Source organism: Metopolophium dirhodum, chromosome 1, assembly GCF_019925205.1.
Source record: "Metopolophium dirhodum isolate CAU chromosome 1, ASM1992520v1, whole genome shotgun sequence".
Classification (NCBI taxonomy): domain Eukaryota; kingdom Metazoa; phylum Arthropoda; class Insecta; order Hemiptera; family Aphididae; genus Metopolophium; species Metopolophium dirhodum.
The window spans coordinates 59,226,568-59,239,383 of record NC_083560.1 but is presented as its reverse complement, the minus strand read 5'-3'; the positions used below and the strand labels follow the sequence as shown (position 1 = coordinate 59,239,383).

General features: G+C 30.1%; 1 protein-coding gene across 1 annotated transcript in view; it reads left to right on the top strand.

Annotated features, from left to right (window-relative positions):
• LOC132934696 (doublesex- and mab-3-related transcription factor A2-like) overlaps positions 1-12,816 on the top strand; it is a 145,068-nt gene that overhangs the window by 108,794 nt on the left and 23,458 nt on the right. Inside the window, exons 2-3 of the mRNA XM_061001019.1 lie at positions 6,456-6,620; positions 9,281-10,701. Of these exons, the coding sequence (XP_060857002.1) occupies positions 6,456-6,620; positions 9,281-9,390 (275 nt within the window). The 3' untranslated portion in view covers positions 9,391-10,701. The remainder of the gene's footprint in view (positions 1-6,455; positions 6,621-9,280; positions 10,702-12,816) is intronic.

The window sequence follows — 12,816 nt, the reverse complement described above, 5'->3', positions numbered from 1 at the left end:
GCCGGTTGTTATACACGTAGGAATACTCAACGTGAGCTCATTCCAATATAATAATAACAATATAATATATATTATACATGCGGTTACTTTATACGCAATAGTGGTGTTATATTATAATATATGTATACTGTGTAGTAGGCACTGTAGTATATATACAATATACATACAGATTGATATTCGAATGACATCACCGGGATTAAAATCGTCCACAGGTGCATTATGTCCATATAAAAAAATACTGGTTATACCAATTAATGGCCTATAATATAAACTATCAAGTGAAAAATGAAAATACACATAAACAGATTATAAACAATTTAGGCCTTCTTAAGAAAAAGTCTGTCTAAACTGTATTTTCTCCTATAGGCGAGTGGCTTATAAAAATTATAGTTATCATTAATTATATTATAAGTGTAAGAGTGTAACCATAAAAGACATGAACAAAATTAAGTTATCTCGATAAGGAAAAAAAAATTAATAATTCAGTGAGTAATAATTTATTTAATTATTTAATATTTGTAATTCAAATTATTAAATTTATTAAAATAAACTTGATTTTTTTCAAGAGAGTTTTTGGGTAGAATATTTAGATATATACTATCATGCGGACAAGCGTAATGTTAAATACTAGGTGTACTTACCACTTTTAAGCACTAAGTACACCTTAATAGATGTATAATCACGTTAGAGTAACCAGAAATAGGTAAGCTTATCTACTCGCGTATACTTATCATACGTGACATTTACTTTTAAAAAAATGTGTCCTTATCTTAGTTATGTTTGTATAATGTGGTAATTGTTACAATTAATAATAATTAATAATGTAACTATTTACTGTTTATCTATCAGTCAATCACGACAGTATTTATTCTATACGTCCTAAGGCGCGTGGCAAAACAAGTTTTTGAAAACCGTACCCACACTCAACAAATTTAGTCTAAATTTACTTAGGAATATTGAAAGACACATTGTACCTACATGGCTGTATAATTAACTAACCATCTTCGTCCATGGTTATTGATTAATTAACATTAGTTTATTCTAAGATTTTAGTTTTAGTCATAAGTGTCAAGTTTTTTCCTATTTATTACATTATCATTATAATGTATACACTATACTCATTTGAATATAATCATAATGATAAGTATAATACATATATCTAAATTGTAAGCTTTAGCAATTTCTGTATAAAAAGTCCTCAAAATAATATGCACTATAAAACATAATAAATGCGCAATCAAAAATGTTACGGTATGGACAATTGTGCTTCATTTTATATTAATATATGTATGATATATTGTTGATAATATTAAAAATAAAATATATTTACCTAATAATAATTGAATATTTTTATTTTTTAAATAAATATAATTTGTAAACAATTTTAAAATAAAAAAGGAAAAAAGTATGTAACTGCAAGTCAAGTGTACCTATTCACTGAGTAATGAGTAGGCACTGTAATGGATGTGTTAAATTTGAATTCAATGATTCTGACCGAAAACTATAAGTTTTTGTTAACCAAGGTTATCAAATCAATATTTTAAGAATATTTAAAAAATTTTAATAAATGTTCGTGTTTATTTTGTTTTCCTGATTGTTTGTTTAAAAAGCACTCCCAAAAGTACCAATTAGATTCAATACAATACAAGTACCCTCCATCAAAGTTGATAATCAGAGCATTTTTTTTACAAGAAAAGTGGCTGATGACATAAAAAAAGTTAAAAACCCACATCATATAGTATAAAATCAATAAATTTATTGTTTTGCTCAGAATCTAAAATAATGAATTTTAAGATATCTTTCCTGATTTTTCCTGTGCACGTTACTTTAAAATTATGCAATGAAAATAAACAAAAATGATGCTAATAAAAATTTTACTCGCATCTCATACTCCACCAAATCAAATAACTACGCCATAATCTCAGATAACACTGCAGTTATAATCAAAATCAGTTCCTTCTGTAACACTTAGTAACTATTACGACACAATCACCTCTTGCGCCGAATAACTTCATCACACACACGTAGTTAAGCGATATCTCTGCACACAAGTATTCTCGCACTGAGCAAATAATTGATAGTAATTATGGCACATACCGAATATATACAACGAAGATAAACCACATACAAAATTAAACATTGAAGAATAATAACACAAGTAAACAATCAGAGAGTTGCAGGTTATAGTTCTTAATTCTATAGATGGTTTTAACCAAATAGAATACATGTAGGTACCCAGTGGCGCCGAAGTCCAAAACCTATAACATTAGACACCTGCACATAAAATGTTGACACCCACCAGATATTTCTTATAATTATATCTTACCATACAACAATTATAGTTTTTATGTTGTCTGTTAAACAAATTTTCATAAAATAACTATAGAATGACAAAGGTGACCCTCTACCTACTAAAATCACCTATGACAATTATCATACGTAAAATAATTTTGGCTAAAACTATACGATTTTTTTCAAGAAAATTCCAACTATAGTTTTTGTATTTCTCCATCCAGTAAGCACCTATAGAATAAAGTCACACTAGTTGATAAAACAAAAGTCATCACGATCAATGAAACAAAAATACCATTACGCAAACTAATTAACAACGCAAAATTTATTGTTATTTTGAATGTTTTTACCCGTTGGTACGTACCGAATTTAAAAATATTAAAAGCACTGGTAAGTATTAACATAAACCCTGCCTTATACTAATAAACTACCTCAAAGCTGCTGGCGTCCACCCAATACACCCACATATGAACAGATTATAATGAGCTTCCGCAGACAAAGTTTCCTTAAACCCGAAGAAGATAATTTTTACTTTCAGTCCCTGGACCAATTTTAATTAAACACAATGAGACACAGTTTAGAATATAATTCATGGACGACAGAATTACATGTACAAATGCAAATGTAGGTCACACATCATCATCGTGCATAACATTTAGGTCTATAAACTCAAACGCCCCACAAACAACATATACCTAAAATAAAAATGAAGATATTCTTAAAGAAGATACTATAAAAAATATATTGAAAATATATTGAAAATACCACTCGACCCAATAGTTTTCATATAAACATCATAAAAGTCAGAGCATGAGTGGACTGGAGCGACGAAAAAGAAACACCAAATCTAAAACATGTGGCGTCACTATTAAAACCTCAAATCCACCAAGGTCCAAAAAAAATAACTCGAACTTATAATACAAGAATATAAGTCACAAATAATATGCTTGTAACGATCAATCTTTAAAGAAAACTTTACTGTCACCTCAACAATTACAAAGGATACAGCAAATATCACCTTGTAACAAATAGAGCTAGCGGAGAGTGGAGATACACAAACATTATAATATATCCCAAGCGAAGTTATAAAGTTATAAATATCCATAGTGAACTAGAAGTCTTTTTTGACCAGAAAGATAAACTCATAATATGCAATACGTCTCCCAAACAAAAAAACTATTTGACACAGGCAACATGGAATTTATCATTCAACAACTATACCTAAATCCATTTATTATAGTAGGTGCTTTTAACGCACATAGTCCAACATAGGCCTGTGACAAAATATATCTCAAAGAAAATTTGTCAAAAAACTACCGGAAATGGATGATATTATGATATACCTACTTAACGTATATCGGTCGTACTGACAACATATTATATTATATTGTATTATATACAGTAGTATAGCCACGATATCCCACTTGCAAGTAGGATTATCGGAATTTGTAAATAAAACATAAGACATTTATTAAATTACGTGCATAAATAATATTATTATTGTTGTGACTTATAAACAATAATTACATTCTATACAATTATTTTAAATTGTATCTAATAAATCAAAAATTTGTCTTAATCGTTTTTACTCGGTATGAATTCCTATACTTAGTACATATACTTCCCTACACCTTCCCTACACCCTGTCTTGCAATTTTCTTAAATAAAATATCTTATCGGTTTATCGGGATAGTTAGTCGAATTTAATGATTTTATTAACTATTTGGTCAGTATCATTGAAAATAACAGGGAGCCGGATTACTGGACGTGTTGGATTAACACATGGTCGGATTACCGAGACTTTACTGTAAATAATAAATTAATTGTTATTTTGTATGGATGTTAAAAAAAAAAACATTCTATTCAAAACTAGGTACATAATATTATAGACTGGCAATTAAATTGTAAAAGAAAATTTTCCTCGACTAAATAAATATATTTTTTATCGTTTAATTTTTGTTATAACCGTGACGGGCATAAAAACGGTATCTATATAATATGTATATATATTATATACCCTATCCACTAATTGCGCAAGAACCTCTATAACAATACGTAGGTATATTATTATATATGTATCATGTATGCGCCTATGTATAATAATATGTATAGTGCGTATATGTCTCGTATAATACCTATGTAATATAAGACTACTATTATACACTACAACTGCAGCACCACACACACATGCACACACACACTGAGAACTATACTGCAAGTGTATAGTGTTATGTGTTATTATACGGTCATATAGGTTTAAACAGAAGGTTAAGTGTGTGTGTGTGTGTGTGTGTCTCCAGCCCCCTTACCCATCAATGTTAATTTACAATAATAAAGTACTATACTGCACTACCAGACGACGGCCAGGAGTATATCATAACTAGTTGTGTCATATCGTAAAGAGCGAGCTTACGAGCATCCAAATCCAGTTATTTTTAGTACTGCTCGCCCTCGGTGAAACATTAATAATTCCGTTTGAATATGCGTAAAGTAAAATGTACGTCGCAATTTCGTCCATAATTATCTTGTATGATTAAAAATTGAAAAAGTCGCACTTCATCCGCCATTTTAACAGTGTGCTTAACATTTTATTTTTATTTTTAATAAAATACAAAAAAGCGACTGTATTATACCTAATATAATATGTATAGGTAATACGTGTAGAGGTATCTACTTACCTATTAAAAAAAAAAAAAAAACAGTAATACATTTACAGTATTTAACGACGAATTATATGTCTGTGCTTACGTTTTGCAGAGCTCTCCCTTCTCAATATAATTATATACCTACTATGATAGATGATTTATTATGAAAATTAATTTTCCTATACAGTCGTACAAATTGAGTTTTCTAGTGAATTTCCATGATATTTATTTAACAAATATAAATCGTAGGTATTCTCAAACAAAACTAGATGTATAACAATATTGCTATATGTTTCACTATATGTTTCACTTGGAACACAAATAAGGATTTTAAAAACATCTTTGTACAATATATGGTAACCCATAAAGAAGTCAATAAGTAAACTAACTATTATATAAAAAAATAATTAAACACATTCTCTTTACTGAAACATAATGTTTTTACTTTCTTTAATAAAGTTAGGTAGTTTACCATGGAAAAAAAGTTAGTTACCATTTTTCAATTTAGCAATGGCATTTTGTAATGTTTTATTAGAGAAATTTCGTACCTATAGTAAATATTTATTTATTTTTCTGATTAATTATAATTATATTTAATTCTTCATACTCGAAACGGTAACTCTTTATATTATAGGAATAACTTATCAAAAATAATTTACATTACATTATCGTTACTTGGAAAATTTTTGAACAAAATCAGCTAATGCGTTACAAAACAAAGTAACGCGTTACATTCATTACTTTGCGTTAACTTACACTGATATATATTACTTATAGTTAGATTGTGTTTGATAATAATTAATATTGATCGCTAAGTTTTGAAAGAAGAAGATAGTTAGGTATTATTTTATCTTCTTATTTTTAGATCCTTGTTATGCACTTATACTATAGTGCGTGACACTGTGGATGCAGGTTGTAAACTGCAGCAGTTTCCATTCTTTCATGTATACACAATTATTGATGGTTATAACTTATATTGTATTATTATTTTGAATGCTAACACATTTTTGTGTTCAACCTTATGTTTGATTAACTGGACAATTTTTAATTTTTCAACAGTTTGATTTGAATATTGTTCAATATTTGATGAAAAAACACATTGCACACAACATATATGACATAGTATTAAAACAATGTATTGTATTTAATACTGTATTAAATTTTGTTTCAAACACATAAACATATAAAAGAATAGACCACGAATGATTTAAAATATGTGAAGCTAACATGTCTAATAGATCCAATATAAGTCTGCGGTTTTATCAAGGAGATTATAACTCAGCATAGGCATATAATAGCCTTACATTGTCTGTGTCTCTCGCACATATGTTGACTTCAATGTATTGTACGTAAAACAGCTATAATTATTCCTGGTCTATTCTTTTATATGTCTATTTTCGAACATGTGCAATTAAATTAAATGAGATAACATAACTCATGTCCATTCTTTGATTGTAATATAATATTATTACAAATGTTATTTTGACTAATATATTATAAATTCATTACGATTTTCAGATTCCAAACCCGAGATAATGAGTGATCAAATCGAGCACGTCAAGACCATATTAAAGGAGTTAGTCGGCCGCACCAAAGATTTTCAAAACTTAAATGCATTCCGTCTGTTCATATTGCAACACAACACGTACGACGTGGACAAAGCGACCATGTTAATTAAACGAGGTAAGTGGCTGTCCAGTAAAGTGGAAGGAGTAAAGGGTAGCATGGGGTCGGTGATGGGGGCAAAGTAGGGCGGGAAAAGTGGTATTATGTTTACTACGTAAAAAATTTAAAATTAAAAAAAAACTGTTCCTTCTACCGCCGCCGCGGTCGGTCGGTCGGCAGGCCGGCCGTAGATACCCACACCGTGTGCGCACACCCATTTCTTCAGTACACCCGTGGTGGATATATATGTATTTATGAGATGGGATAGGCGTGACCTGCAGTGCGCCGTGTGCAGTAATGACACCTGGTGGGGGGGCGAAATCAACTCCGACACATTAATACTCGTAAAATATCCGACCACCATTGTTTCGACGCACCGAACATGCTCAATAACACAACATAATAGAACACATTATAACCATGTATAATGTTGTATACCTACGTACAACAGGTATATTATACATGACGTGTACGCACGCGTGTTAGGCGTAGGTATATAATATAAAGGCGTAGATATACATAATATGCCTGCCTGACCATCTGACTACAAACATATTATAACAAAGTAAACACGGTCGTACCTATATACATAATATACGCGTGCGCGATAACCACAATGTGCAGATTGCGCATTGTAATAATGATAATTGTATTATTATTATTATTATTGTCACGTCTCGCATTATACCGTGTTATCCGTATATACGCGACTACGAGATAATAATATTATTATAATAGTTCGATATGTGTACCTATAATAATTCTTGCAGTGATATTATGTAAGTATATAGCTGTTATATACCTATATAGGCACGTACAGTATTGGCTGCTTTAATATTATATAGGTAATAATTTATTTAACCTACCTATCTACCTACCTAGCAACAGGTTTCACGTGTATATAGCCAAACACCATCGATATATTTCCTTTTTTTATTTTTCAATAAGCCACCACAAAACTACTAAGGTTTATTAGGGCGTTAGGCATTAGCTCTCGTTATCAACATTTTCTACATAATATCAATGGCTTTCATAACAATATTTTTATTTTGTTTAAACTCGGTTTTTAGAAAAAAAAAATTATTTTTCCTACAAAATATTTTTGTAAGTACCTATGTAATAGGTCAAGTTAGGTTAGAATGAGTGTTGCAATTTTCAAATAATCGGATGTGATTGGATATGGGACAAGTGGCAAAAACTAAAATAATTTAATAATGAGGGGCTAGTTACGTGGGTAAGTTAGTAGGTGGGTATAATGTGTTTCTAAAATATCTGTTTATGGTTGGTCACATTTAACACTATATCTAATATGACATAAACGTGCAATAAATAACATATAATATAAATACCGCATTGCTATATAATGAATGCAAGCAACGCTAGTGGAATTATTTTCAAAATATATATATAAACCACCGTGCGAGTACGATAATAATTGTGTTGTTATACGTACATTCTCGTGATACAAAATCGTTGTACATTGTGGTTCCGTCACAGTACGTGTCTACGTTTTATGTAAACATTATATACCGTTTACTGACCACAGGTATTTACTGCAAGGATGTTCGGTGTACGTCGGGTAAATAGATTTTATACGCACTCGTCTGCATGCAGCATATAATAATAATATATACAATATACATGTATATATTATATATACAATATACATGCATAGATTATATATATATATATACATACTTATGGATACCTACCACGCCACGGGTGTACGTAAAAATGCATTGGATAGGTTAGGTTACTGCGCCCCGCACAGACATGTAATTATTCCATAATAATTAATATTGTTTTAACCTGATGATAATATTATTTCGCAGTCATCGGTCTTGCCGTTTCAACTGTGTTCCCGCGGCGAAATGCATTTCAAATACCCTTACCTACCTATACAGTATCTTGCTTGTTCGGTTTAATTACTGTGACGTTGGACCGATATATATAATATAATATCATATGTTATATAGGTCATAGGTGTCGATTTGTCAATATGTCTGATGCGATCGAACATACTGTTGACGGACTATCGCACCGTCTTTTGACAAAAAAAATTTCAAATATATTTATTATTTAGTCGTAAGTGGTAACTGATAAACAACCGTTTGCTTTAGTTGAACGTATTATATATCATTATAATATTACTCTCTGTCGATTAATCAAAATTTCAAATTTTCGGTCATTACAATATTGTACCTAGATAATACACCTATCGTTATGAGATGTTATATTATGATTTCTCGGTAATTTCCGTTTTTAAAACCTTACACGTAGAGTTCATGCCATCTTGTAGCTATTATTCAATTAACAGATCAAATAATATACGAGATCAAAAAGATCTATGTTTTCGATAGGACTTCTCGGTTTCTTCTCCGAACACGTAGCAACTGGTTTTACGCAGTCTTGAACGAGCGAAAAAAACATGATAAAATAAACCAGTTGGCGTGACCAAAGCGATTAATCATTCCATTAATTCAAAGCATAGGACAGTAATAATTGTATTTGGAGCTGTTCGATTCGTATAAATCCTTGCAGTCAGTCTACCTACCTGTTACAATGTAGGCAACCCATTCTCGTATATAGCCATGTAGTCGCATTTCATCTTGTTCAATGTAGCATTGAAGCGCACGTGAATAACGTTACAATGTTATTGACTGATTTATTTTTTCTAGGTGTACGTAGTAAACTATTGAATCAAATTAAATTGGTATACAGAACACTCATTTTGAGCGCGACTTGCTCTTTTAAACATACACTAATTATTCACGATAAATTACTTTAGAGTCGCGCCGATATCAAACAGTTATACTAATATTTATTGATTATTACATGATATAATCAACAATTAGCTCATGGAATACACATTTTTTATTTTATTTAAACAAAACGATCGTGTGTTACGCGACGTTTTAAGAGTAACTTCGATGACGAAAACGGTCCTTTGCAAGTATCTATTATTTAACGCTTAACTTAAATTCCGGCATATATACGGCCAAACGTAAATTATACTCTTATTAAATCAACATGTGTATTAGGTACGATCGAGTCGGCTCGGTGTCAATCGGGCCTCGATTCTCGTTCCATACACAGTCTGTTTATGTTCATTAATTATTCCTCTATTTTAAGTACTGTACGGCATTGTACAATTGTATTTGTTTTTGGTTTTGATTCAATGGAAGATTATTAGAAAAGGATCGGTGTTTTGTGAAAGGTTTGGGTGTTAATTGCAGAGCTTGACAGTGTGTTTCCTTGGACTCTGCCCGCGGTAAACACACCGGACAATGACGCAAAAGGGATGTTTTTTTTTTGTTTAATCATCATCGTTACTATATATGTTACTATTACTATTGTTGTACTACTCGCTTTTTTTTTGTCGTTGTCGTTGACGCATAAAGAGTGTACAACACCGGTCAACCCACCGGATATCCAGCCAGAGGCTGTGCAGAAAGTCCGATTGTCAAATACACGCCCGACACAAATGTGCACGGTGCCGGGGCTGTGCTGCAATAACGCGCACGCCGCGTGTGACCGTATAATCCTGTGTTCGTGTGCGTGGCGCGAGTGTGTGCGTTTTTGTGTTAATAAATATGCGCGTTCCGATTAAGTATGTGCCACTAGCAGCAGCCCATATCAGACTAAGACATGTATTACTATTGTACTGAATAGATGATGATGATATTTAATTTTCTCGGTCCCTGGTACAATAATAATAATAATATATTAAACAATACTTAATATATTGCAGTGTTCAATCGAGTATTTACAATATTATCAGCATTATTATTATTATTATTATTTTTTTTTTTTAACTTAAAACGTTTACTAGGGCTTTTTTTTAAATTACACATTACATATCTTACACACATACCTATATATTTATTATATTTATTATAATAACTTGTATGTATTTTTATATAGTTAAATTAATTTTGAAAATATAACACCAACGACATTATAATATAAAACAAAATTCGCTTCTGAGCCTCATTCAAGACATATTTTTTACTTATTTTAATTTAAAGTATCCGTACTTTAATCATTTTTCATCATCCGACATCAACCAGTTCAGACTAAAAGAAAGTGCACCAAAAAGGTAAGTGTTTGTTTTATTATTTTTTATCCATTTTAAATATACGCTATGAATACATTACCTATACTATATAAGTATGTTTTGTGACTTGCGAATAATATGAGATTTAATTAAATCATTAAATAATTACTATATAATATAATATACATATAGACAAATTCAATAATTTAAAACTGTAGTATACCTATATCATAGAACGGTTTGATTATTGATACCTTTATAATTTATATAGTTAAATGTTTGATAAATATTATATTGTAATATAGTCATTATATAGATAATGTTTATTGTGTATAACGTGTGATAATATAGATTATAGATTATAGATTATAGGCCAATACAAAAACCATAATAAACAAATTGAAATAAACAATAAACACATAAATTTTGTTATGCATTTAAAAGTGCAGTTTGTTTGACAACGAATAAATTATAAATTACTTAAACTTTTGATAAGAAAAAATAGTTTCTATTTTAAATTCAAGGATAACATTGTTTTTAAATGTTCCATACTCAACTTAACATAAAAGTATACACTACTCGACTTCTTGATACCACTTGATCAGAATTTAAACTTTATTTTTATTCTTGGCAAGTTTATTAATTGTTCTCACGGACGACACTGGTATTGAAAAAGAGCAGGCTTCTTATAGGCAAATGTATCATCACTTCAAAGTTCAAAGTGTTAACATCGCAGTCTAAAAATGTTCCCGTATGGAATTGTTCATGAAGTTTTTAATAGTTTGCGACTCAATTTATTTTAAATTATAAATTTTAGAAGCACAAATATTCAGTACAGGCATTTTAGTATTTCATAATCACAACATTGTTATACCTAAACTATTTTACAAAATACTTCAACATTTCTCAACTTATTTCTTTGAAAAAAAATTTCTTAAGTTCGCGAATTGTGCGCATATGGATTGTAAAAAAGGTAAATGTATGCAAATGAGTTGTAGCCCTCTTTTGTATAACGATGTTGTACTTAATTAATAATATTTTGTATCTTGAAGCACAAGTTATTATTTTTAAAATCAATTGAAATTAATTGTCAGTGGTGTTTATACCGATGTATTCACGTTTAAATATTTAACATAAAAACACAAACATTTAGTTTCATGTTTTTATACATAAATATGGAAAATAGCAAAATAGGTACGCAAAAAAATAGTAATTTTAAATGATTTAACATTCAGCTTATTTTAATCACAATATTTTAAATCGTTTTTAACACGTGTTAAAGTTGGTAAACTGTATTCGATAAAAGAATATTTATTTAGGAAGATATATTTCAAAGACCTAATTACTATTGGCATTGCATTTTCAATAAAGGACATAATGTACGCATAAAACTATTTTTAAAAAATTAAATTAAAAAACAATGCGTGTCTCTCTAAATTGACATATTTTGATCTACCACATTCAAAACCAAAGAGTTAAAAATCATAGAAGTTTATGGCAACTCTTTATTTTTCCCTTATCCTGATACACAAAATAAATATAAAAACAATGTATAAACAATGTTTATTTGAAAATTTGATGTATTTATCTCCAATGAGCGACTTTGTGAGTGACGGCACGTTTGAACGTTGTTGACACTTAGCCACTGCTTCTAACACGTAGATGAAAATCGCGTAAAGCTATATTCTAATATAGAGACCACTACACAGTATAGTTTCACAAATAATATAAAAGTATGGACGTCAGAACACCGCGGGTTAAGGCCATTATTATTTATTAACATTTTCGTTCCTCAAGTGATGTCGCATCATTATATTATATTATACTGTTGTCGTATATTATTGTGTAGCTCTTTCCACTCTGAAGTATTAATAGTGTTCTATTGTCACATTTTGCTATCGGCTAAAGCATCCATAAAAACGACTCGTAGATAATTTGAGATTTCTTTTTAACGTCTTTGATATGCACACTGTATATATACTATTTCGGGATGAAATGTAACTGGGAGACAATTTATTGCTGTTGTTAATATTCGTATTCGTTGTTTCATTTTAATGCACAATTATATTAGCGTTCAGTTTTAAGTGCCTCAAAACACTTTTTTGTTTTTCCAATTACTAACAATATATCAATGAAATGTTTTAGAAACATTCTTTT